Source organism: Pongo pygmaeus, chromosome 15 (assembly GCF_028885625.2).
Source record: "Pongo pygmaeus isolate AG05252 chromosome 15, NHGRI_mPonPyg2-v2.0_pri, whole genome shotgun sequence".
In the NCBI taxonomy this organism is placed as follows: domain Eukaryota; kingdom Metazoa; phylum Chordata; class Mammalia; order Primates; family Hominidae; genus Pongo; species Pongo pygmaeus.
In genome coordinates this window covers 62816363-62839581 of record NC_072388.2, presented here as the reverse complement: position 1 = coordinate 62839581, position 23219 = coordinate 62816363, and the positions used below count along the sequence as shown (strand labels likewise).

At 38.3% G+C, this 23219-nt stretch overlaps 1 protein-coding gene across 10 annotated transcripts in view; it reads right to left on the bottom strand.

The window, feature by feature from the left end:
• The window catches only part of SYNE2 (spectrin repeat containing nuclear envelope protein 2), a 433601-nt gene that overhangs the window by 215725 nt on the left and 194657 nt on the right, over positions 1 to 23219 (bottom strand). For all 10 annotated transcript variants that reach the window (XM_054449822.2, XM_054449816.2, XM_054449824.2 and 7 more), the window contains 14 exons: positions 22131 to 22295; positions 21044 to 21190; positions 18327 to 18488; positions 14375 to 14533; positions 13849 to 14022; positions 10996 to 11130; positions 9758 to 9916; positions 7810 to 8021; positions 7577 to 7667; positions 6640 to 6749; positions 5941 to 6067; positions 4257 to 4414; positions 2901 to 3048; positions 1651 to 2261 (listed from right to left, as the gene is read on the bottom strand). In XM_054449822.2, the coding sequence (XP_054305797.1) occupies positions 1651 to 2261; positions 2901 to 3048; positions 4257 to 4414; positions 5941 to 6067; positions 6640 to 6749; positions 7577 to 7667; positions 7810 to 8021; positions 9758 to 9916; positions 10996 to 11130; positions 13849 to 14022; positions 14375 to 14533; positions 18327 to 18488; positions 21044 to 21190; positions 22131 to 22295 (2558 nt within the window). The remainder of the gene's footprint in view (positions 1 to 1650; positions 2262 to 2900; positions 3049 to 4256; positions 4415 to 5940; positions 6068 to 6639; positions 6750 to 7576; positions 7668 to 7809; positions 8022 to 9757; positions 9917 to 10995; positions 11131 to 13848; positions 14023 to 14374; positions 14534 to 18326; positions 18489 to 21043; positions 21191 to 22130; positions 22296 to 23219) is intronic.

Below are 23219 nucleotides of genomic sequence, written 5' to 3'. Positions count from 1 at the left end.
CATCTGATGCCAAGGCCACCTTCTCAGTGAGACCTTCCCTGATTACCCTGTTCAGTAGCAATCCCCTCCTCCTTCCTTACATAAAATTACTTTTTCTTTCTTTCTCTCTTTCTTTCTTTTCTTTGAGAGAGGGTCTTGCTGTGTCGCCCAGGATGGAGGGCAGTGGTGCAATCGCATGCTGTGGTGGGATACCCTAAGAAAGAAAGTCTCATTGAGCCTGAAGGTGTGAGCATTTCAGCGAGAAAGGCACACTTGCCTACACTGAGGGCTTGGTCATCTAAAGACCCTCAAGAGGCCACTGAGCCTGAGGAACTAAAGGTGTGCAGAGGAGGAGACAGAAAGTGAGGCAGATTTAGAAAAGGGGGAAGAGGCCAGGTGCGGTGGCTCACGCCTGTAATCCCAACACTTTGGGAGGTCAAAGCGGGTGGATTACCTGAGGTCACGAGTTCAAGACAAGCCTGGACAACATGGTGAAACCCCATCTCTACTAGAAATACAAAAATTAGCCAGGCATGGTGGTGCGTGCCTGTAATCCCAGCTACTAGGGGGGCTGAGGTAGGAGAATCACCTAAATCTGGGAGGCAGAGGTTGCAGTGAGCCGGGATCATGCCACTGCACCCCAGCCTGGGCAACAGAGCAAGACTCTGTCTCAAAAACAAACAAACAAACAAAAAACAACGATGGCTCACGCCTGTAATCCTGACACTTTAGGAGGCCAAGGCAGGTGGATCACGAGGTCAAGAGATCAAGACCATCCTGGCCAATATGGTGAAACCCCATCTCTACTTAAAAAAGAAAAAAAAAAAAATTAGCCAGGCGTGGTGGCACGCGCCTGTAGTCCCAGCTATTCAGGAGGCTGAGGCAGGGGAATCGCTTGAACCCAGGAGGCAGAGGTTGCAGTGAGCCAAGATCACACCACTGAACTCTAGCCTGGTGACAGAGCAAGACTCTCTCGAAAGAAAGGGAAAGGGGGCGGGGGAGGGGAGGGGAGGGGGAAAGAATTCCACAAAAGCAACTCTTGCTAACATTTTAGCTTTTGGAATTTGAAGGCCCTATTCCAAATGCTGGAATTAAAATGGCAGCAGGTATACAGAAGGCTGCCAACCTCAGTCTACTGCAACTCTGCTCCATCTCCTGAATCAACACTAACTTTAGATTGCCTCTTAAATTCAGTCTCCTGCCATTCCACTCAGTTCCCACCCTAATCCTGCTGGGAGGAGGAGGAGACCAAATAACAAAGGAAGAAGCAGGGACAAGATGTGGCACATGCATCTTCCACTACTGGTTTAATATCACAGCGTCGAGTCTGCCAGTCATCCGTCCTGAGGAGAACTCCACAGTAAACACACAGAAGTACAAGGGAATCGGAAGTAACTCATGTACAGTACTTTATGCATATCTGACTTCACCACTCCTTTGTCCATAAGATACACTTTAAAGAGGAAAAAAAATTATGCAACTTTTGTACAGGTACAATACCAACAAAAAGGAAGTTTGCTTGAAAAGTCTACAGAAAAGAATGCTGAACACTGAATAGAGTGGGATGGAATAGAAGCAGAAAGACATAGGAAGAATTTCTTTCACCTAATAGAAGTGAAAATACAGAAAGGTGCCAGTCACCTTGGATGGAAATGGATGGACAATACTTACCGATGTTTCACAGCTGGAACAGTAGGATCCTTAAGACCAATTTTACTGATTTGACTCTGCACATCTTGAATATTTTTAAGGAGTTCATTATTTTTGAAAATACAAGCCTCTAGTAATTTGTTTTCCTCAGTGAATTCCTCCTGTACCCCATAGCCATGTGTCTCAGATAACTTTATTGAAAAAGCATCAAGCAGGTTTTCACAGGAGGTGTCTTCACCCCATTCAGCATCTTTAAAGCTCATATCAAGCATCTTCAAACATTTGTCCAAATGTTTGGCCTTGTCTTTCATCAGATGAATTTCTCCCTCTTTATTTTTTATTGTCAAAGTATTTTCTTGTGTCACCTGTGTATCTGAGGCTGAAAGGTCTGTAATGGGCTCAGCAGAGAATTTAGGTGTTCTGAGAGATGCCAAAAAGTCTTCCAGAGCTTTGAGAGTATCTTCACTCCTCTGCACCTTGTGGTTCATTTCTTCAAATTGTGTTTTGTATTTCAGTATAATATTCTGCATCGCATGTAGATCAAATGGGTGTAACTCCTTTAATACAAAGTTGCCTGGCTCTTCTAAGTGATTACATATTTCAATCTGTTTTGCTATGGAATCTTGGATATTCTAAAATAAAGATAAGAAAAGCTAAAAAACTGAGGTGGAAAAAAGAAAGACTACATGTGAGAAACCAGCCCCAAACTGCATGACTAGATTTGATCTAGAAAAATGCTTTTGAGTTTAACAAAAGGTGACAGTTTCTACCTAAGGAAACATTTTAATTACAAATGATCAATGTGCCAGCTGATGTTTCAATCCCAAAAAGAAAACAAGCACATAAATCTATTGCTTCAAAGTAAATAATTAGATATTAAACTGTTCAGAGAACAATTTTATAATCTGAAAAATGAACAAATATTTTTATTTAAGATGGGATTTAGAATAAGAAAACGGTAGAATATGGCATTTAAGTATGAGTCTCGTATGTTTAGGAATTCAGTCACTGAAGAAGGCATTCATAAACAAGGCTTCATTTTGAATTCAAAGAAAATACCTCATTATGTACTCCATGGTGCCCATCTCCAAATTTGCAAGGAATTAAAGAGTTAAGAAATAAAAAACAAGTCTAAATTACCGAAAAAAAAAATTGTCTTGGCTTATACTCTTAATCTATGCTCTCATGAATAATTAAAAATCCATAAAGATTTATAAATCTCAGAAGACTAGATTATCCTGTAAATACACTGTGAGAACTTATATACTGACCCTCAGCTGTTGATAAATGCGATCAGCATCAATGAGATGAAATCCCTGGATGGCCATTTTATGGAGAGGCAGGTCCGAGCCACAGAGAAGAAGTGATGCCTTCTCTACAGGTAACACAAGCTGCAGTGCTGTCTCTAAAGATTCCATTCTGGGTGCAAGGTAAACCAGACATGAGGGGAAAACACAGCAGAAAGATATCCTATAAAACTGATTAACACAATTACTGAACTGAGAACAAAAAATAATTCTCCAATAAATAGACATACAATGATATACACATACACATTAATACCTAAACCCGTCGATTCAAAATGCCAAAGAATGAATTGGTTGCTATATCCAAGTATTCTTTTATTTGTTCATCCATCTATCCATTTATTCATTCATTCATTCAACATACATTTATTTAGTAAGAGGCAGCAGAGCTAGGTTAACCATGACCCACTGGACCAGACAACTCCAACTGTTTCGGTATCATTAATGATTTCTCCTTTCATTCCAAAAAGCATCCCAATATCCAAGTATTCTTTTTTTTTCCTTTTTGTATTTTTAGTAGAGACAGTGTTTCACCATGTTGGCCAGGCTGGTCTCGAACTCCTGACCTCAAGTGATCCACCTGCCTTGCCCTCCCAAAGTGCTGGGATTATGGGCAGGAGCCACCGTGCCTGGCCCCAAAGTATTCTTAGCAGTGTAATATATACCACACTGAATGGAAAATTGTTGTAAAACATACTAAGCCTTTCTCTCTCTTTTGAAATAAAAACAGAATTGTAACTTAACTTCACCTTGACAACTAACAAACCTCGTAATTATTTTAATTATGGAATAATTTGTTATATTTCCATATTACAAATATAATGGGGTCCAAAGAATAGGCTCTACTGATAATAAATTGAAATGTGTGACCACAGGTAAGTAATATATAGACTCTGAGCCTCAGTTTTTTCCTATCAATATAGGAATATATGCTGGGGATACAAAACCTATGTATACAAGGTCCTAATAACACTCTCATTTCAGAAATGAAGAGATCAATGCCCACAGAGTTTATGTGATTTGGTCAAATTCATACCCAAAAGAGACAGTGGAAAGACTGTGGCCTTTGAACTTTAGCAGACCTTAAGTTCTACTAAGTTTCTAGCTAGCAGTGTGGCCTGGTTATATTATTAATATTTAACCTCTCTGAGTATCAGTTTCCTTATCAGTAAAATGCAATCATAATGGTAGCCTCTCTTACTGTTGTTGTGACATCCAAATAAAATAACATACTTAGTATAGCAATAGTCTTGCTTAAAATGGCATTATGGGATTTAGTGAGTTTATTAGATTCATAGTTAATAGATCTCAGAATTTTACCTGGTATTAAGAGTCATCTGAAGCTCTCTTTCTCTTTCCTTTAGTGTGTCTCTTTCCTTAATTATAAAAGGCCTTTTTATGTCATTCACATGATTTTCTAACTTCAATGAAATAATTTCAAACTCTTTCCAGTAAGCATCAGTTTCATTTTTTATGACCTAGATGGAACACATAAATTAATTTATCAACTACTAATGGGGTTAACAGACACAATTGCTCTGTTCTTAAAACATGAGACATTCACCAACTGTGGAAACAAACACAATGTTTCACATGTAAATGTGCTTAAAAATACTTTCCAACCATCTACAAGTGAACTATCCTTTAGGGAACAATGACATTAACTGTGTTCTCAGACGACCCATTCAGTGAAGTCACGGGAGTCGACAAGGCAGCTTTCAAAGGTATCCAAACTCCCTTCCCCTAAGGTAATTACACAGAATACAATTCAGAAAAATACAGATACATGTAAGAACAGATATTCTATTTTCTCTAGATAGGAAATCTTTGTTACCTTCTAAACTAAAAGAAAACTGAAGTGAACCAAACCTGTTTCTACCTAAATAAGAAGTAAATTAAATTAATTTATGGTTTATAATTAACATCTATAATTCTACACTATTCCAGCTCCTTATCTTGATTCTTTTTTTGGTAAGGCACTGCTATACAATACTACTGACAGATCAGCAATCAGCAGTATAATTTGTTCTTCACTTTACCCAAAGATTAGTATAGTTTTTCTAACCAACTCATTATTCAGTCACTGGAGAAACGTCTCAAGACAGTTGCTTAATTGTGATGAAAACATGCTAAATCCATCACTTAAGCAACAGGGATTTTAACATATAAATTTTGCTTATTCAGATGAAAAATGGAGAGCAGCCAGATGGTAGAGTGACTGAGACCTGGTATAATAAGATAAAAGAAACTAGAAAACATGGAAGGATGTTGTAGGAACTACCTATGGCCCTCCATCTGTGAGGGTTCCCTCTAATGCACTCAGGGCGTGCATCAAGAATGATGCACTGCAATGCACAGATCATCTTTCAAATAGAAAGATATTATTTGCAGAAGTTGTGATTTGTGTGCCAACCACTAATAGATTGCTTCTTTCTGTTGTTTCTGAGTCAACTGCAATAACTTCCACTGAAGGCTTTTTAGGAGGAGAATCCATCATTTAGAGTGAAAACTCCCTCCGCTACCCTAAATGCCCAACATCAGACAGTTAGCAATCACTGTACAGCAATTTTAGACAATGTGATAATTTGGTAAAGATGATGAAGGTCTGAAACAAACATTCAGAGTCACTGGCTGGTTAACTTTGGAGCAACCCAGGAGCAGGATGAAATTCCCTTCAAACACATTGTTTTTGATCAATTCCCTTGAAGCCTGAAGCATAAAAAGAAAGAAATAAACAAAAACTATTCAAGCCACAATATCTGGAGTACCAGATTAGAGTATAAGCAGTAAATCAAGACCCTAAACCAAAGCCTTTCCTGGGGTTGGTACTTGAAAGAAAATCGCTTTATGGACTAGGGTGACACTAGAAATGCAATCCAGCAAAGACAGTTCTTTGGAAACATTTAGCATATTGACCTCAACAGAAAAGGAGATGTCCAGACTCACAGTGGTACTATTTTCTAATAAACAAGATAATCAGAGAAATAATATTTTTGGTAATTACCTGTAGATCTGTCAGTTTAGCCTGCAGACAAGAACTACTCCTGTCCTCTTCACTAGAGAAACCAGAAGTAATCCTGAATTCGTTGTTTTGCAGGTAGTGTTCAAGAATATCTCTGTATGTATCATACCTGGGCAAAATGAAATGCAACATCACAATAGTTAATTTTTAAAATAACACAGGCCAAGCACAGTGGCTCACACCTGTAATCTTAGCACTTTGGGAGGCCAAGGCGAGTGGACTGCCTGAGGTCAGGAGTTCGAGACCAGCCTGGCCAACATGGTGAAACCTCATCTCTACTAAAACCACAAAAAATTAGCTGGGCATGATGGCGGGTGCCTATAATCTCAGCTACTCAGGAGGCTGAGGCAGGAGAATCACTTGATCCCGGGAGGCGGAGGCTGCAGCAAGCCAAGATGGTGCCACTGCACTCCAGCCTGGGCGACAGAATGATACTCTGTCGCAAAATATTAAAAATAAAATAACACAAAGATAAAAAAATAAGAAAAATAAAATAACACAAAGAAATATTTTAAAATTACTGTCAACTGTGTGTGAGGAAATACCACAGAATTTCTGTTTAAGTTACTGGATCACATGCAAAATGATGACTAAATGAAAATAAAACTTTTAAAAAGTATAACATGTTTGCATCGATGAAAGACTTTTGGTGGATTTTCCAGTTGTTTAAAAAGAGTTTACCTCTCTAGTAAACTATTTATAGATGCACTGTAATCCTTTTCCATAATGCTTTCTTCTTGTGGAGGCTTTAACTCTGATGCCAGGCTAAACTTCATAGTGGGTTCCATTGCCTAAGGGAATATGCAAAATAGTAAACGAAATATCTTAAATATACTTTTTATCTGGAAAAGATAAATGCTTATGTTAAAAAATGTATCATTGATTCTTTACACCTCAAACCAGGAGATAATACAATTTTTTTGAGATGTCTCAGCTCAAATAAAAGTCTTTCCGTAGGACAGAGGAGAGTCTCACCTTCTAACTGGTATGGCAGCATGGTAAAGGAAGACTCCCAGCCCCAAAATGCTATTTCTGCCTGAGACTCCATACCCATAGTCAAAAGTAGACAGAAGCCTACCATGCAGGAGCAGACCTCTAAAAACAAATCCACCTCACCTCATTCCTTCCTCCACATGCTCTGATTGACAGTCTGGACTGTAATATACAGTAAATACCAAATTGTCTAGACTTCAGGAATTTAGAAAATTCAATTCCCACAGAAAAGGAAATACATTATAATGCAGCAGAAGAAAAGGCAAATGATAAATGAACTTGTTCATCTCAATGAAATGGAAACATCTGTACAGATCAAGCTCAACCTCTTCTACCCTCAATAACAATGTACACAGATAATCAGTATTCATAATGGTTCAAAAGAGTCTCTGCTTGAAAGAACTATTTGTATACTCAGAGGAAGATTAGGTTATGCTTGCTATAGCTTTGGTTAGTTGCATTCTCCTTTGAAAATCAGTCTTTTGCATTGTGTAAGTGGAAATTCTCCACTGATAAAAACAATCGGATAATTAAAACCAACAACTAATTAATGAGAAGTGAATTATTGTACACTTGGTCTTTTACTTTGGGTTTACTTCTAAAATACATTATCCACATTTAACACCTTTTCAGTTGATGGCTGATTATCTGATTTTGCAAATGGTGCCTCATTGTGGGGATCCCCTCCTCTATTCTCAGATGTGGTGATGGTCCCCCTAGAAAGGAATCAAAATTGCATGTTTAAAAGAGAGTAAGAAAAATGAAACCTAAACAAGCATGACTAACGCTTAATGTCATTTGATTGTGCAAAAGGCTTCGTTTTATCCTGAAGGGTAGCTATTCTTATGAAGTACTAACTCGTTTTTCGACGTGCCTCCCGCTGTGGGCTGCAGTGTCATATGAATCTCGGAAGCACATTTCAGAAGTCTTTCTATCTTTTGTTCATAATCTTTGAGTAGTCTCTTCACTTCTTGTTGACTCTTCTGTGAAGGCAGCTCTTCACACAGCTCCCTCAGGACTTCCATGTGGTGATTAAGCTGGTACAGGCAGCCTTCCTCAGAAAAGCAGGCCTAATTGAAGAAATAAAGCAGGAAATGTGCTTCCGATGAGTTTACATGATTATTCCATAAGGACTAGAAACTAACAGATGTGTGTGGTTTTAACAGTGCGTTCTTATATAGGCCATCTATGTGCTATGACAACAGGCGCTGGAGAAAAAAAGATGAGAGAGTCAGCCCTAAAGGAATTTTCGGTTCAGTAACCTAGACAGACAAAGAACCAGCACAGAGTGTGCTAAGTGTTATGATAGAGCCTACCTGCCTAAAGGAGTCAGAGAAAGCTTGCCTCACAAGAGGGAAGCATCTGAGCTATATGTAGAAGAAATAAGGACAAGTTCTCCAAGTAAAAGGGGAGAGACGTTATTTCTAGCAGAAGGACCACTAAGAGGACGAAAAGCACGAAGATAATGAAAAGCACCAGATGTCTCAAAGGACCTGTACTCCAGTGGGGCTGGAGTGCACGGCATAGCAGGAGGGATGCTAAAGGGGTTTCCTGGGCCAGGCTGTGAAGGAACTAAGCGGCCTTCTAAGATGCCTGGAATTGTCCTGGGGGTATGGGGAACTGGTGATGTAGTAGTTGTGGCTCAAAAGGACAACTCTGGTGCTGGTATGGAAGATGAGATGAAGCAACCATCATCATTCTGAGAAAAGAACCCCGGCTTAGGTAAGTGGCAACACCACTGGAAAGGAAGAAGCTGTTCTGAAGAATCCCAGATGGGGCTTGGCAACAGATTTAATTAAGGCTGAGTGGAAAGGAAGGGAGGAAGGAGAGGAAGGACATCATGAGACAGCAATGCCATTCATTACCAGCAGGCAGAATATAAAATGAACCTTTGGGAGGAGATATTATTGGTTCAGTTTTGAGCTTGCTGAATTTGAGTTCTCCGAAAAACACTGGTGATATCTACTAGTCAGTGAGAAACAGAACATAGAATTCAGGTGAAAGGACTCAGCTGGAGAGAAAAATTGGCGCACTATCATTGCAGAGAAGGCAGGTCAAACCCCAGAGTGCATAAAATCGCCTAAGGGAAGCATCAAATTAGCCAAAAGTGGAGGTGGAGACCCCTTCTTCAAAAGCAAAACATTAATAGAATAAAAAGGAATATTTGTGAAGACACTAAAAAGTACTCACTGCAAATTATATATCGCTATATATTTACATATCTACATCTGTTTATATATATATCTAGATAGATAGATAGATAGATGATAGATAGATAGATAGATATAGAATTATATAAAGCAAGAGAGACTGACAGTGGGAGAGCCACAACAGTAGAAACTTAAAAAAGAAATGAAAAAAGGGTCAGGAATGTCAAATACATAAAAGCAGTCAAATAGGATGGAGACCAAAAAAAGATCATGAGATTTGCCCCAGCTGCTTTATACCCTGATTTGCTCGTTTTCTCAAAAGCTGTGCTTCTGAGGACACTGTGTCCTGACAAAAGCCAACTGTGGGTACTTTAGTAACAGTTGACACATTTGTGACCAGAGTCTGAGGACAGGGGCCACTGAGACACATCAAGGGAAATCATAAAATATTAACTCAGTGCCGAATTTTCTCACTTCTAAAAAGTAAGAAGCACAGGCTCTGCTGCGAGTGTGAAGCAAAGAAGTGATCATCCCCGGGGAGAGGAGGGCTAGGGTAATTTTCAGAACAGGTTTCATCCTAGGCTAAAGATACACACAACCATTTAAGATAAACCCCAAAATGATGACAAAATTTAAGTGGAAACATGTTATTGTACCTCATGTTCTTTGATGAGACCCTTGGTCCTTCCTCTACGGATAAGTTTCTTTTCTTTATTTATTTGCTTTTCAAGTTTTAAAATATTGTCACTAAGCTTTTCTTTTTCAATATCTATTTTTAGTTGTTGAACATATAAAGACAGTTCATGATGAAGAGACTACAAAAAAAAAACAAAGGAATATATTAACCATGGGAACAAAATATACAAAAAAGTATTTATAGTAACAATAAATATATGTGTAGTGACAAAAGGACAGAAACAAAGCTTAAGTGCCATTCTGATTCATCCATATATTTTGGGGGGAGATGTTTTAAAACATCCCAGGCCCATAAACATGGTTTTTTTTTTCTAACAACTAAAAATGTATTTTAGCTGTGAAAGGCACTGTTAAGAAAATGAAAAGACAAGCTACAGACTGAGGGAAACTGTATGCAAAACAGATAACTGAGCCCAAGGAGACATAAGTAAATGTAATGTGTATCCTGGATAAGATTCTAGAACAGACAGAAAGAACATGTGGGGAAAACTGTGAAAAGGTAAATCAAGTGCAAACTTTAGTTAATACTAATGTATCAATCTGTCAGGGTAAACTGCCAGAAAAAATAATGTGTTACTATTGACCCAGTAATTGTATCAACGATACTATACTAAGGTAAGATGCTGATAACAGAGGAATCTGGGCATGGGGTACACTGGAACTCTCTGTGCCATCTTTACAGTAATTCTGTAAATCTAAAACTATTCTAAAGTAATAAAGTTTATTTTAAAATGAGTTTTAGGAGGATCCTTAACAGTACATATTCAATCCACTTACACAGACATAGATATATAGACACACACATTTTAATTATCATATTAATTACACATTTCAATATTATCATTTAATATTAATTGCCATTAACTACCGGAACATAATCTCAGTGGTAGATGCTTTCTATAAATCCCTGCATCAATTCTGCCCAGTAGGTGGTGTTACCCCATTTTTATCAGGAAGGCTCCTAAAAGTTAAGTAACTTGCCCAGGGTCACAGCTGCTGAATCCAGGTTTGTCTGCCACCAAAGCCTAGACCTATTCCGCTATGAAACTCTGTATGAACCCTGGGACTTCAGCCTGCAGGGACCAGCCCACTGGTGATACAGCATAGACAGGAAAACCCCAGGAATGGCTCTGACAACCAACAGCCCAGGATCAGACATATAAAAACATTAAGTTCAGAAACATATGCATGTTCTTACCTCCCATTTGGCACAGACATCTCTACTCTTTTCTTCTAAAGACATCTTTATGTCCTCAGTTACATTATTTTTTAGTTCTTCAACAGCTTTCAAATACTTGGCCAGACTTTTTGTATTAGAAATTATTAGTGCTTCCTAAAAAAAAAAAAAAAAATTGCTAACAAAATCATAAAAGCCTCATTCTACTGCCAAATCCTCAAAATCCTCAAAGCTAATTTTGGTATGTCTTTAACTGGTAAAGTGGGAAGGGGCTCTCTGAAGACTATCTGAAGATTTATAGGAGACTTCTTTTTGTAAATCGAGGTTGCTAGCCCTTTGGCATCTCTTAAATTCTTTTCAAAAGAGTGCCAAAATATTTATTATTCAAATGTAGTTACACATGAGGCCCAGATTAAGATACCTTTATGGTATTCAAAATGATTTTTGTTACCCCATTGATAAGTAAAGTTCACTGTACAGGGTTAATGAGCCCCTGGCTGTTTCCTCTAAAGTTCTTAAGTATTGAGCAGACAACCATACTTCAGAAGCAATATAATATGAAGAGTATATCAGTTTTGTTTTGTTTTGTTTTTTGTTTTGAGATAGGATCGTGATCTGTCACCTAGGCTGAAGTGCAGTGGCACAATCACAGCTCACTGAAACCTCAAACTCCTGGGCTCCAGCAAGCCTCCCACCTCAACCTCCCAAAATGCCAGGATTATAGGTGTGAGCCACCATGCCTGGCCAAGACAAAATTTATAAAAAGGTTAACTATCGTGCATAAGCAGTTATGCTGAAAAGAGGCCAATTTGTTTCACCATCAACTTCAAAGTTTTGCCCAGGGCCACTCATGTTGGCAGTCCCTCCCCAGCAGTACACAAGAATGGGAACAGCCCTGACAGGCATGTGTCTGCTCCTAACCTGACATATTCTACAGGAACAGAAACCTGGCCTAGGTAACTAGCAAATGACAGAACAAAAAAACAGGTCAGGGCCTGTGTGTGAAAAAGGCAGAAAACCTACAAGAGAGAGAAGATGAAAGTAATTCTCCAGGAGAAGCCAAGCAGGGTGGGAATTTGCTCATTCACTCATTACACATTTTTATGGACCAGCTGCAGGTAAGGCACAATGCTGAGCTCCAGGGCCCTCCTCCAAGGCCTCCTTGAGGACTGCTAGATTTATGACCTGGGGAGACACTTTTACCCTGTATGCTATTCATAGCTGGGAGCTCCCACTGCCCATGTGTGCATGCCTACCAGGGCAGGGATCTTGCTTCTGCTGTGAAAGTGTACTCACTTGACTAAATGCCATTGGCAAAATGGGGGAAAACCAAAAGGAAGAAGGTCAGGGAGAAGAAAATGGTGTGAGAACTGACACCTCCAGCCCTTCTCTGGTAAAGGAGCCAAGAAACTGGGCACAGTGGCTCACGCCCATAATCCCAGCACTTTGGGAGACCAACGTGGGAGGATCACTTGAGGCCAGGAGTTTGAGACCAGCCTTGGCCAACAGAGTGAGACCCTTTCTCTATAAAAAAAATTTTTTTAAATTAGCTGGGTGTAGTGGTGTTTGCCTGTAGTACCAGCTACTTGGAGGCTGAGGCAGGAGGATAGCTTGAGCCCAGGAGTTGGAGGCTGCAGTGAGCCGAGATAGCACCACTGAACTCCAGCCTGGGTGACCGAGTGAGACCCTGTCTCTAAGAAAAATAAAAATAAAAATAAAAGAGGGAGACTAGGAGCCTCTATTTTTTTTTCCTTCTCTTTTTCCTGACCAGACCATATCTATCCACCTAGAATCCAGCCTCATCATCATTTAAAACAAGCATTCATTCTTAAGGTCAATTTAGTACTTTCAGGAACCTGGGAGTAAAAGTGGGAATAAAAGACAGAGGGAAGTAGTTGAAGGTGGCAGCTAGCAAAGTGCAAACGGCGTGAGATCAAGCAGACAAGGACTACTAAGGTCATAGGAAAAGCAATTCTGAAATGACTGACAACAGGGCCCCAGCATGGTTAGCAAATCCAGTAGGCCAAAACAGGCTTGAGGCCCAGAAGACAGACGGAGGCCGTGATGAGAATGAAGAGAGACTCCTATAGGGCGCCCCTTCATAAAGAGTAGGTGCAGGAAAGGGGCAATGCCTTCCTGCATCTTTATTTCCCCTAAATGCCCAGCTCATTATAAGTGTTCAATAAAGTGTGCTAAATGCTGAATATGAATGAAAAAAAGTATTACTCTACCTCTCCAATTTGCTCCAAGGTAGAGGCATTTAGCTTTGCTTCTAATCCCCCCAGCACCTCCCACCATGTTAATTAATAGTAAGTCTCTGGTTTGGTGACATCTTAAGCTGCAACCTCAGCCTATCAAACCATAAAAATCACCTGAAACTGTCTCCATACAAAACATTATTGGGTTTAACTATAGAAAAGTATGCTTCCATGAATAACTTTTATCATAGTATTTTAATAATAATGTTTTTTTTTACATTCAGAGAATGTATGCAAAGTAACTTCACGTGCCTTATTTTCACTTAAAGCCTCACAACAAATCTGACAGCTGGATAGGGCTGAAATTATTATGCCAATTTTACAAATTAAAAAGCCAGAGAAATTAAATTCCTGTTCAATGTCATAGAGTCGGCTGCACTCTTTACACCATATCACCGAGTACATTCAGCAGATCCACAATAAAATTTGAATTAAAAAATTCTATACTTGAATACTTATGTTTAATAACCTCAGGGGAACAATATATAACACTGGGAAATTCTTTTTAAGTTACAGTAACTCAGTATATAATTACAGTGAAGGAAACATCTTGATTTCAAACAAGATAGGCAGTTAACAATAATGTCCTACATTTGATGGTTGAAAAGATTCCCACCTTGTATTTTGAAATGAGTCCACCGGGGCTCTCTCTTTGCCCCAGTAACTGCTGAGCCCTCATCATATATGATTCAAGTTCCTTCTGGGATTCTTCCATCTTCAGCCTGATGTCCAATTCTGGTGAAACGTCAGTTAAGTTCTTCAACGCTGCAATGAGTTTTACCACATTGATCTTGAAGACAAAAAAATTCTCAAATTAACACGGGGACTAATTCTTAATAAATTCTTAAGTTAACAAATACTTTATTTGTTATTTCGCACTAGACAAAGATATTTAGATATCTATCTAAACTATGATAAATTTATCTAAATTTAGATATCTATCTAAATTATGATACTTATATGCTATGATACTTATATTTTCTGATATGCTCTAAATTATAAAGAAATAAAACATAATGCAAAAGTAATATTTTAAAAAAACGTTTCCAAGCTACAGAGCTATCACCCCCCTTCACTGTCCACCCAGTGACCCCTCAGTTTTAGAGAACAGAATTACTAAATAGGGAATATTAAAGAGAGACCTGGACTTTCTCTTTAGCTTCTTGAATCTTTGCCTGAAGCCCAGTTGTGAGAACATGTTGAAAGGACTCCCGGCTTGAAATATTTTGTATATCCATTTGTAACATATCTTCACTTCTTGCCATAAGCTCATCATACATAGAGCCTTTGGCAATAAGATGCTATTAAAACAAATTGAAGTGACATCACAATAAACATTCTGATTATATGTTAAACATTAATCAAAACAATCTCAGGAAACCAAAAAAGTTCATTATTAATCCAAAATCAGGCAAATTTGCATTCCAAAAAATGATATTTTAAGGAGTTATTTTGAAATTTCATATTGATACAATCAGATTCTGAACATGTTTTATAGATTATTCTTTATACAGTAAGCACTTCAATAAAATAAAGAATAAAAGTAATACAACGACAATAGAAAGAAACTTGAGACAATGGTAATAAATATTAAAATGATCTTATTCTATGTCAAAGTAGTGGAGAGGAGAATTCAATAAATGTTACTGGAGAAAATAGCTATTGGAAAATAATCTTTATATATCATAACAGAAATAAATTCCAAATGGGTCAGAAATATGAAACCACAAAAAGAAGACATTATCCATAAAAACCAAGCTGCGGCCAGGCACAGTGGCTCATGCCTGTAATCCTAGCACTTTGAGAGGCTGAAGTGGGCTGATCACCTGAGGTCAGGAGTTCGAGACCGCCCTGGCCAACATGGTGAAACCTCATCTCTACTAAAAATACAAAATTAGCTGATCATGGTGGCACACGCCTGTAGTCCCAGTTACTCGGGAGACTGAGGCAGGAGAATTGCTTTAACCCAGGAGGCAGAGGTTGCAGTGAGCCAAGACTGTGCTCCTGAACTCCAGCCTGGGCGACAAGAGTGAAACTCCATCTCAAAAAATACAATAAAATAAATGAAATAAAATAAAACTGGCGGGGGCTCATGCCTGTAATCCCAGCACTTTGGGAGGCCGAGGTGGGTGGATCAGTTGAGGTCAGGAGTTTGAGATCAGCCTGGACAACATGGTAAAACCCGGCCTCTACTAAAAATACAAAAATTAGCCAGGTGTGGTGGCGGGCGCCTATAGTCCCAGCTACTTGGCAGGCTGAGGTAGAAGAATCTCTTGAACCTGGGAGGTAGAGATTGCAGTGAGCCAAGATTGCACCACTACACTCCAGCCTGGGCAACAGAGCGAGACTCAGTCTCAAAAACATAATAAAATAAAATAAAATCTGATCTGCTATCTCACTGCAGAGGGTCTTTCCAGGCCTAAGAGTAGGGATAGACATGACTGCATAAATATAAAAATCCTGCAATGCAAAATAAAATAAACAAAGTCAACAACTCAGCAAAAATATGTGACACAGAAATGAAAATGAATCACAATTCAAAGAGCTTGTATAATTCAATTTAAAAAATGCCAAGATCCCAAAGAAAATTTTGAAAATATAATAGATAATTCACAGAAACAGATGTCTAATAAATACATGATAGTTCAATATTACATGTAGTCAAATAAGTACCCATTAAAACAATAAGGAGATACCACTTTTCAGTTCTCAAGTTAGCAAAAAATAATTTTTTAATTACAACTCACAGTGGCATGGTGATATGGTTTGGCTGTGTCCCCACCCAAATCTCATCTTGAATTCCCATGAGTTGTGGGAGAGACTCGGTGAGAGGTAACTGAATTATGAGGGCAGATCTTTCCTGTGCTGTTCTCATAATAGTGAATAAGTTTCACGAGATCTGATGATTATATAAGGGGGAGTTTCCCTGCACAAGCCCTCTTCTCTTTTCTGTCGCCACATAGACATGCCTTTCACCCTCCACCATGATTGTGAGGCCTTCCCAGCCACATGGAACTGTAAGTCCATTAAACCTCTTTCTTTTGTCAATTGCCCAGTCTCGGGTATATCTTTAATAGCAGGGTGAAAACTAATATACATGGGTATGATAAAATAGAAGTTATAGTATGTGATATCAACTATGTAAATGTTGATCTTATTTGTCTTGGGGCAGTGGAATCACAGTGATTTCAATTTTTTAAAATTAGCATGTTCATTTATAATTTCAATTTTTCCCTCTTTTAAATTATAAAACCAACAAAAAAGCTCATGTAATTAAAAAAAACTGAAAAACAATAGAAAGGTACAGCATGTAAAGAAAATATAGCTGGGCATGGTGGCTCACGCCTACAATCCCAGCACTTTGAGGGGCTGAGGCGGGCAAATCACTTGAGCCCAGGAGTTCAAGGCCTGCCTGGGCAATACAGCAAAACCCTATCTCTACTAAAAACATAAGAATTAGCTGGGCGTGATGGTGCATGCCTGTAATCCCAGCTACTTCGGAGGCTGAAGTGGAAGGATCACTTGAACCTGGGGAGGTCGAGTGAGCCATGGTTGTGCCACTGTACTCCAGCCTGGGTGACAGAGCAGAACCCTGTCTCAAAAAGAAGGAAAGAAAATATTTATTTTATGTCTACCATGTACTAGAAGCTGGGAATAACATGGGATTAAGATAGACTCAGTTACGGGTATATCTTTACAGATATTTTTCTATGAATATAAATGTATTATATATAAAAATACAACTCTGTTTAAAAACCACAAATGAGATTACATTATCTCATTATCCATACAGTTTAGGAACTTGTATTTCTTACTTTAGAATATATCTTGATCCAGTATTTTGATCCAATGAATATCTACTTAATTCTTTCTTAATAGAAATAAATATATTTCAGTGTGCTTGTATGTTCACTATAATTTTTAAATTATTTTAAAATGTTTTAAATATTTAATTTCTACCTCATTTTTTTCAAGAAAATAATTTCCAGATAGAGTAGATAAATAAATATTAAAAATAAAATCAGAAAAGCACTGGCAGATGAGATGGCATGATAAATTTATATAATATTTTCAAAGCAATAAAAACTATCACACAATGAAAACACAAAATGCTGAAATATACACCTTTCAGAAATGTACGCTTAGAATAATTATGTAAATGTTCCTTTTTATTCCAGGAACTTCCCATCTTGTTGTAACTTATGCTCTGTAGGTTTTATAGCTGAGCTGGAACTCAGTAAAAACCTCAATGATAACTCCTTTCCCAGGAGAACTAAGTGATATTAAGACACATTCTTGCCTCACTGCCTTTCAAGGAGTGGACTGCCTGAGAATACAGAATGGAGATCTAACAACATGAGTCACTCTCTCTGCATTGAGTAAGGAAAGGAGAGTGGCTTCATCAGCAGGTGAACTTTCAAAGCAGAGATTGTATGATTTCTTTTTTTTTTTTTTTCCAGAAGGAATCTCGCCCTGTCGCCAGGCTGGAGTGCGGTGATGCAATCTCGGCTCACTGCAACCTCTGCCTCCTGGGTTCAAGCAATTTCTCCTGCCTCAGCCTCCCGAGTAGCTGGGACTACAGGCATGCGCGCCACCACGTCCAGCTAATTTTTTGTATTTTCAGTAGAGACGGGGTTTCACCATATTGGCCAGGATGGTCTCGATCTCTTGACCTTGTGATCCACCCACTTCAACCGCCCAAAGTGCTGGGATTGCAGGCGTGAGCCACCGCGCCCAGCCTGATTATATAATCTCTTATGTGTACTCTGCACTGAGCTATAATGAGACTGAACTCACTCATCTCCTCATTGTCCTCTGGTGCAAGAAAATATTTTAACCCCCATGTTATAGCTAAGAAAATAAGTCCAAGAGCTTAACATTCATAGGTATTATCAGTGGTCTCCTAATCTATCCTCTGCTTTCAAGCAAAATAACAGCAAATGATCCAGGGATAAAATCCATTCATTTTTAAAACTCCCAACAAAGAAAATTAAAACTGTAGGCTTATTACTACTTACTTTAAAACTTCTTATTTATCTTAAAACATAAATGCACAACCATGAAAGTACCCTCTTAATACTTTTACACTCATACCTTCAAAGATTCTTCCACTGAGGTGTCCACATCATCTTGATCCAAAACAGATTTGGCTTCTGCCTCCCAGATTTCCACTTGTCCAATGAGTTTTTCAACATCTTTAGCCACTTTTAGTTGCCCTGTGAATTCTTCATTTTCTTTTTCATGTTTCTCTCCAGCCTACAACATTCAAAAGTACCACTAAGAAAATGTCAGCATGTACATAACAAAATAATTTTCCTTTTCAAAAAGTTACACCTGTAATCCCAGCTCTTTAGGAGGCCAGGGCAGGAGGACCGCTTGAGGCTAGGAGTTTGTGACCAGTCTGGGCAACAAAGTGAGACCTCATCTCTACAAAAAATTTTAAAGTTAGCTGGGCATAATGGTGCATGCCTGTAGTTCTAGCTACTCAGGAGGCTGAGGCAAGCGAATTGCCTAAACCCAGGAGTTTGGGGCTACAGTGAGCTATGATCATGCCACTGCATTCCAGCCTGGGCAACAAAGAAAGACCCTGTCTTCAAAAATAAAAGATAAAAAAGTTACACCACTTTCTTTCCTGAAGAGTGCTAATTAAACATATTTTAATGACATAAGATGTAGTTCTTTGACAATAATAACTTTTTGTTTCTACATGAGGTCTCGCTTTATTGCCCAGGCTGGAGTACAGTAGCACAATCACAGCTCATTGCAGCCTCAACCTCCCAGGCTCAAGTGATCCACCCACCTCGGCCTCCTCAGTGGCTGGAATTACAGGTGTATGCCACTACGTCTAGCTAAGTTTTTATATTTTGTAGAGATGGGGTCTCACTATGTTGCCCAGGCTGATCTCGAACTCCTGGGCTTAAGTTCCATCTCAGCCTCCCAAAGAGCTGGGATTACAGGTATGAGACACTATGCCTGGCCAATGATAACACTTCAATATAGTATATATCACTTTGCAAATTAAAAAGTTTGTTCAGGGTTTCTTACTTAATTATAATATCATTCCTATCAGATAATATTTTCTACATTTTACATGTAAGAAGATTAAAGTTTAGTAAATTAGGGTAAGTGACTATAAACACATTTCTAAAACTCATATGCGATTTAAACAAACATAGCTATTAGTAATGGTAGTTGTAAAATATCAAGAAGAAACTCAAACAAATTTCAACAAAATTAAATTTTTCCCATTAATAATCTATAGGTTGACATACTATAGCTTTACATGATAGGTGCATTATTTCTTAAACTATATATTGACAAATTATAATGGCTTATATTTATGGAGTACACAGATACACTCTTTTTTTTTTTTTTTTTTGAGATAGAGTCTCTGTCTGTCACCCAGGCTGGAGTGCAGTGGTGCAATCTTGGTTCACGGCAACCTCCGCCTCCCGGGTTCAAGCAATTCTCCTGCCTCAGCCTCCCAAGTAGCTGGGATTACAGGCACCTGCCACCACTCCCAGCTAATTTTTGTATTTTTAGTAAATACAGGATTTCACCATGTTGGCCAGGCTGGTCTCAAACTCCTGACCTCAAATGATCTGCCTGCCTTGGCCTTCCAAAGTGCTGGCATGAGCCACCACTCCCAGCCGAAAGATACATTCTTAAAGTTGTTTTTAATCAGATCACTGTTTTATTTATTTTATTTATTTTAAATAGAGATAGGGTTTCACTACGTTGCCCAGGTTGGTCTCGAACTTCTGAGCTTAAGCAATCCTCTCGCCTCAGCCTCCCAAAGTGCTAGAATTGAAGGCATAAGCCACCTTGCCTGGTCAGATCACATTTTAAATGTATCAGAAGACTCTAATATTTTAAGCACACTGCAAAAATTCAGATCTTTCCAGATTTTCTAAGTAGGCATTCTTACAGTAGGAAAATGCTGGCACTCCATCTTGCCAGTAGGTCCGAGCCAGTTTAAAAGTAGTTTAAGTAAAGCCGTGTAAGTTATCATGAAGGTGGAGCATTTCCAAAGCCATAGGTATTATATGTTACAAGTATATGATTTTTAATTTATTTTTTGTTCTTTTCCCATACTTGGGAGGATGACTCTAAAGTCATCCTCCAAATTACCCAACAAAACAAGGAAGAAATAGAATATTTTCCCCCATTTTACAGAAAGGAAGCAAGACACACTGAGGCCAGGGGCTAGCCTAAAGGTAGCCAATTTCTGTGCACTAGTCAGAAGTAATCTCAAGAAAATAACAACTCAATTTACACTGCTCAGAGTCAGGACTGCTCTGTGTGTCTGTGAGAGCATAGTAGGTGTAATAAGTAAGACTTTCATGCTAAAGACTTCATAAGGGAAAACATTTAAGCATTTTCCTAGGAAATGACCATACTTTAAATGTTATCTAGCAATCCACACATTTACCACCAACTCAACAATATCTTTTCTTTCTTTTTTTGAGACGGGAGTCTTACTCTGTCACCCAGGCTGGAGTGCAGTGGCATGATCTTGCCTCACTTTCAACTTCCACCTCCCAGGCTCAAGCAAGCCTCCCAAGTAGCTAGAACCACAGGCGCACAAACACACGTCCAGCTAATCTTTAGTATTTTTGGTATAGACATGGTTTTGCCATGTTACCCAGGCTGATTTCGAACTCCTGAGCTCAAGCGATCCACCTGCTTTGTCCTCCCAAAATGCTGGGATTACAGGTATGAGCCATCGTGCCCGGCAATATCTTTTTTTCAATGGTAAAGTTAAATTATTTCTATTTGCAAGTGAAATATACAAAGTATGATTATTTTACCTTTATATTTTGATAATTTTCAGGAAGTTCTATTGACATATCTGTTGAAAACTCAACAGTTGCTTTTTCTTCTTTAGACAGAATATTTCCAGAATTGTCAAAAGTGGGCTGATCCTGTTTTTTTATCATCAGTGGCAGGTTCATTTCCTATACAAGATAATTTCATGAAATGTAATACTCATATTTTTATTTTATGCTAATATACATTACAAACAGTAAGTGGATGTAATATATTCAAATATATGTTTAGGATTAAACTACAACAGTGTTATAAAATATGAGCATTTCACATAAAACACCTACATCTCAAATTGTTAAGAATCAGTTGAAAAAAATATTTTATAAAAAGTCTGCTTTTATGAGGCACCATGCTACATATAAAGATACATAAGGCTCAGTGTATGTTCTCAATGAGCTGAAAATCTAGTAGGCAAAACAATGCTTGTTTTTCCTTCATGGTAAGTGAATTTCAACTAGAAAGCTCTATAGTAAAAAAGGTTCAAGAATTAAAAGATCTCTCAGGCATATACGCAAGAAAGATTCGAGAACTGAAAGCTCTCTTGAGCATACACTCAAAGAAAACATGTGTCCACATGAATGTCCATAGCTGCATTGTTCATAAAAACCCAAAAAGTGAAAAGAACTCAAATGTGTATAGAGAATGGATAAACAAAATGTGGTATATCCATACAATGAATTATTATTTGCCAATAAAAAGGAATGAAGTACAATTACATTCTATAATACAGATGAACCTTAAAAATATTATGCCAAGTAACGTAAGCCAGTCACAAGAGATCACATATTATATGATTCCATTATGTGAAATGTCCAGAATAGGCTAATCTATAGAAAGACAGTAGATTCGTGGTTGCATAGGGCTCGGGGGGTGGGGGTTGGAAGAAAATAGGGAGTGACTGCTAGGGTTTCCTTATGAAGTAATAAAAATGTTCTAAATTTTTTATGGTAATGGCTACATAACTCTGTGCATATACCAGAAATCAATCGGTTATGAACTTACAATGAGTAAATTGTATGGTACATGAATCATATCTAAATAAAGCTGCAACCAATCAAAAGAACTTACAAGTTGAGTTTTTGAAACCAACTTTCTCCATCTTTTATTCAGCCTTCTCAGTTCTTTAGAAATAGATGATCCAACCACATCATTGCTGACTTCGACCAAGAAATTTCCTGCTTCATTTAAAGTAGCATGTTCTAGATTCCACTGAGCTAGTGTCTCAAAGGGTACCTACATAACACATAAGCAACATACTATTTTAATGACACAATATTGTCTTTCTATTATGTATAATAAATGTTCACCAAGGCTTTTTTCTTTTTTTTTTTTTTTTTTTTTTGGAGATGGAGTCTTGCTCTGTTGCCCAGGCTGGAGTGCAGTGGCGTAATCAAGGTCATTGCAACCTCCGCACCAAGACTAATTCTAAGCAACATTCTTTGCAGAGACTTTGACTTTCCCCTTAGAGGAATCTGCCATCCCTGTTGGTCTAGCTCTTCACTCCTAAGTGCTAACTGGCAAATGCCAGCTGTCTGTCATCACTCCTGGTCTTGAACTTTTATGATGCATCTTATCTCTTTCTACGTGGCTGATGAACTTACAGAAGAGGTTTCCAAACTTGTTTAGTTCGTGGAGCCTTAACTGTCTCATTAACTTTTTCAGAGAGTCCCTAGACCAGAAATATTATCTAACAGTTCCCATTTTTAGTAGTCAGGTTCAACAACTTAGTAGCAGCGTGGTGTCCAACAGATGGATGTTGTTGTGTCTCCTTCAAATTTTAGAGTGTTCTGTAAGTTCTCTTAGTTCTCTCTGGTGGCTGAGGGTTTCTTAGCAGTTTGGGTATTACCACCTTAGAGTGTTTTTCTCTGAGTTATGTACATTTTTATAGAAGATCTTTAAAGACAGAAGGACTGTTGGAAGACGAAGATTTGAATTTCTAGTGCTAATATAGGTGACAGAAGTGATGACTCAACCCCTAAAATGCTCTTTTTTGCACTCTTACCATTATCACAAAGTTTACATTAACACAAATAATCTATTTTCTATTAATTTTAGTTTCTATTTTGGAAATGCTTAATCTGAAAGGCTATCTATAGCCATCTGCAACAGAGAAAAACAAATGAAAGAAAGAAAAACCACCTCAGATAATCATAGAAC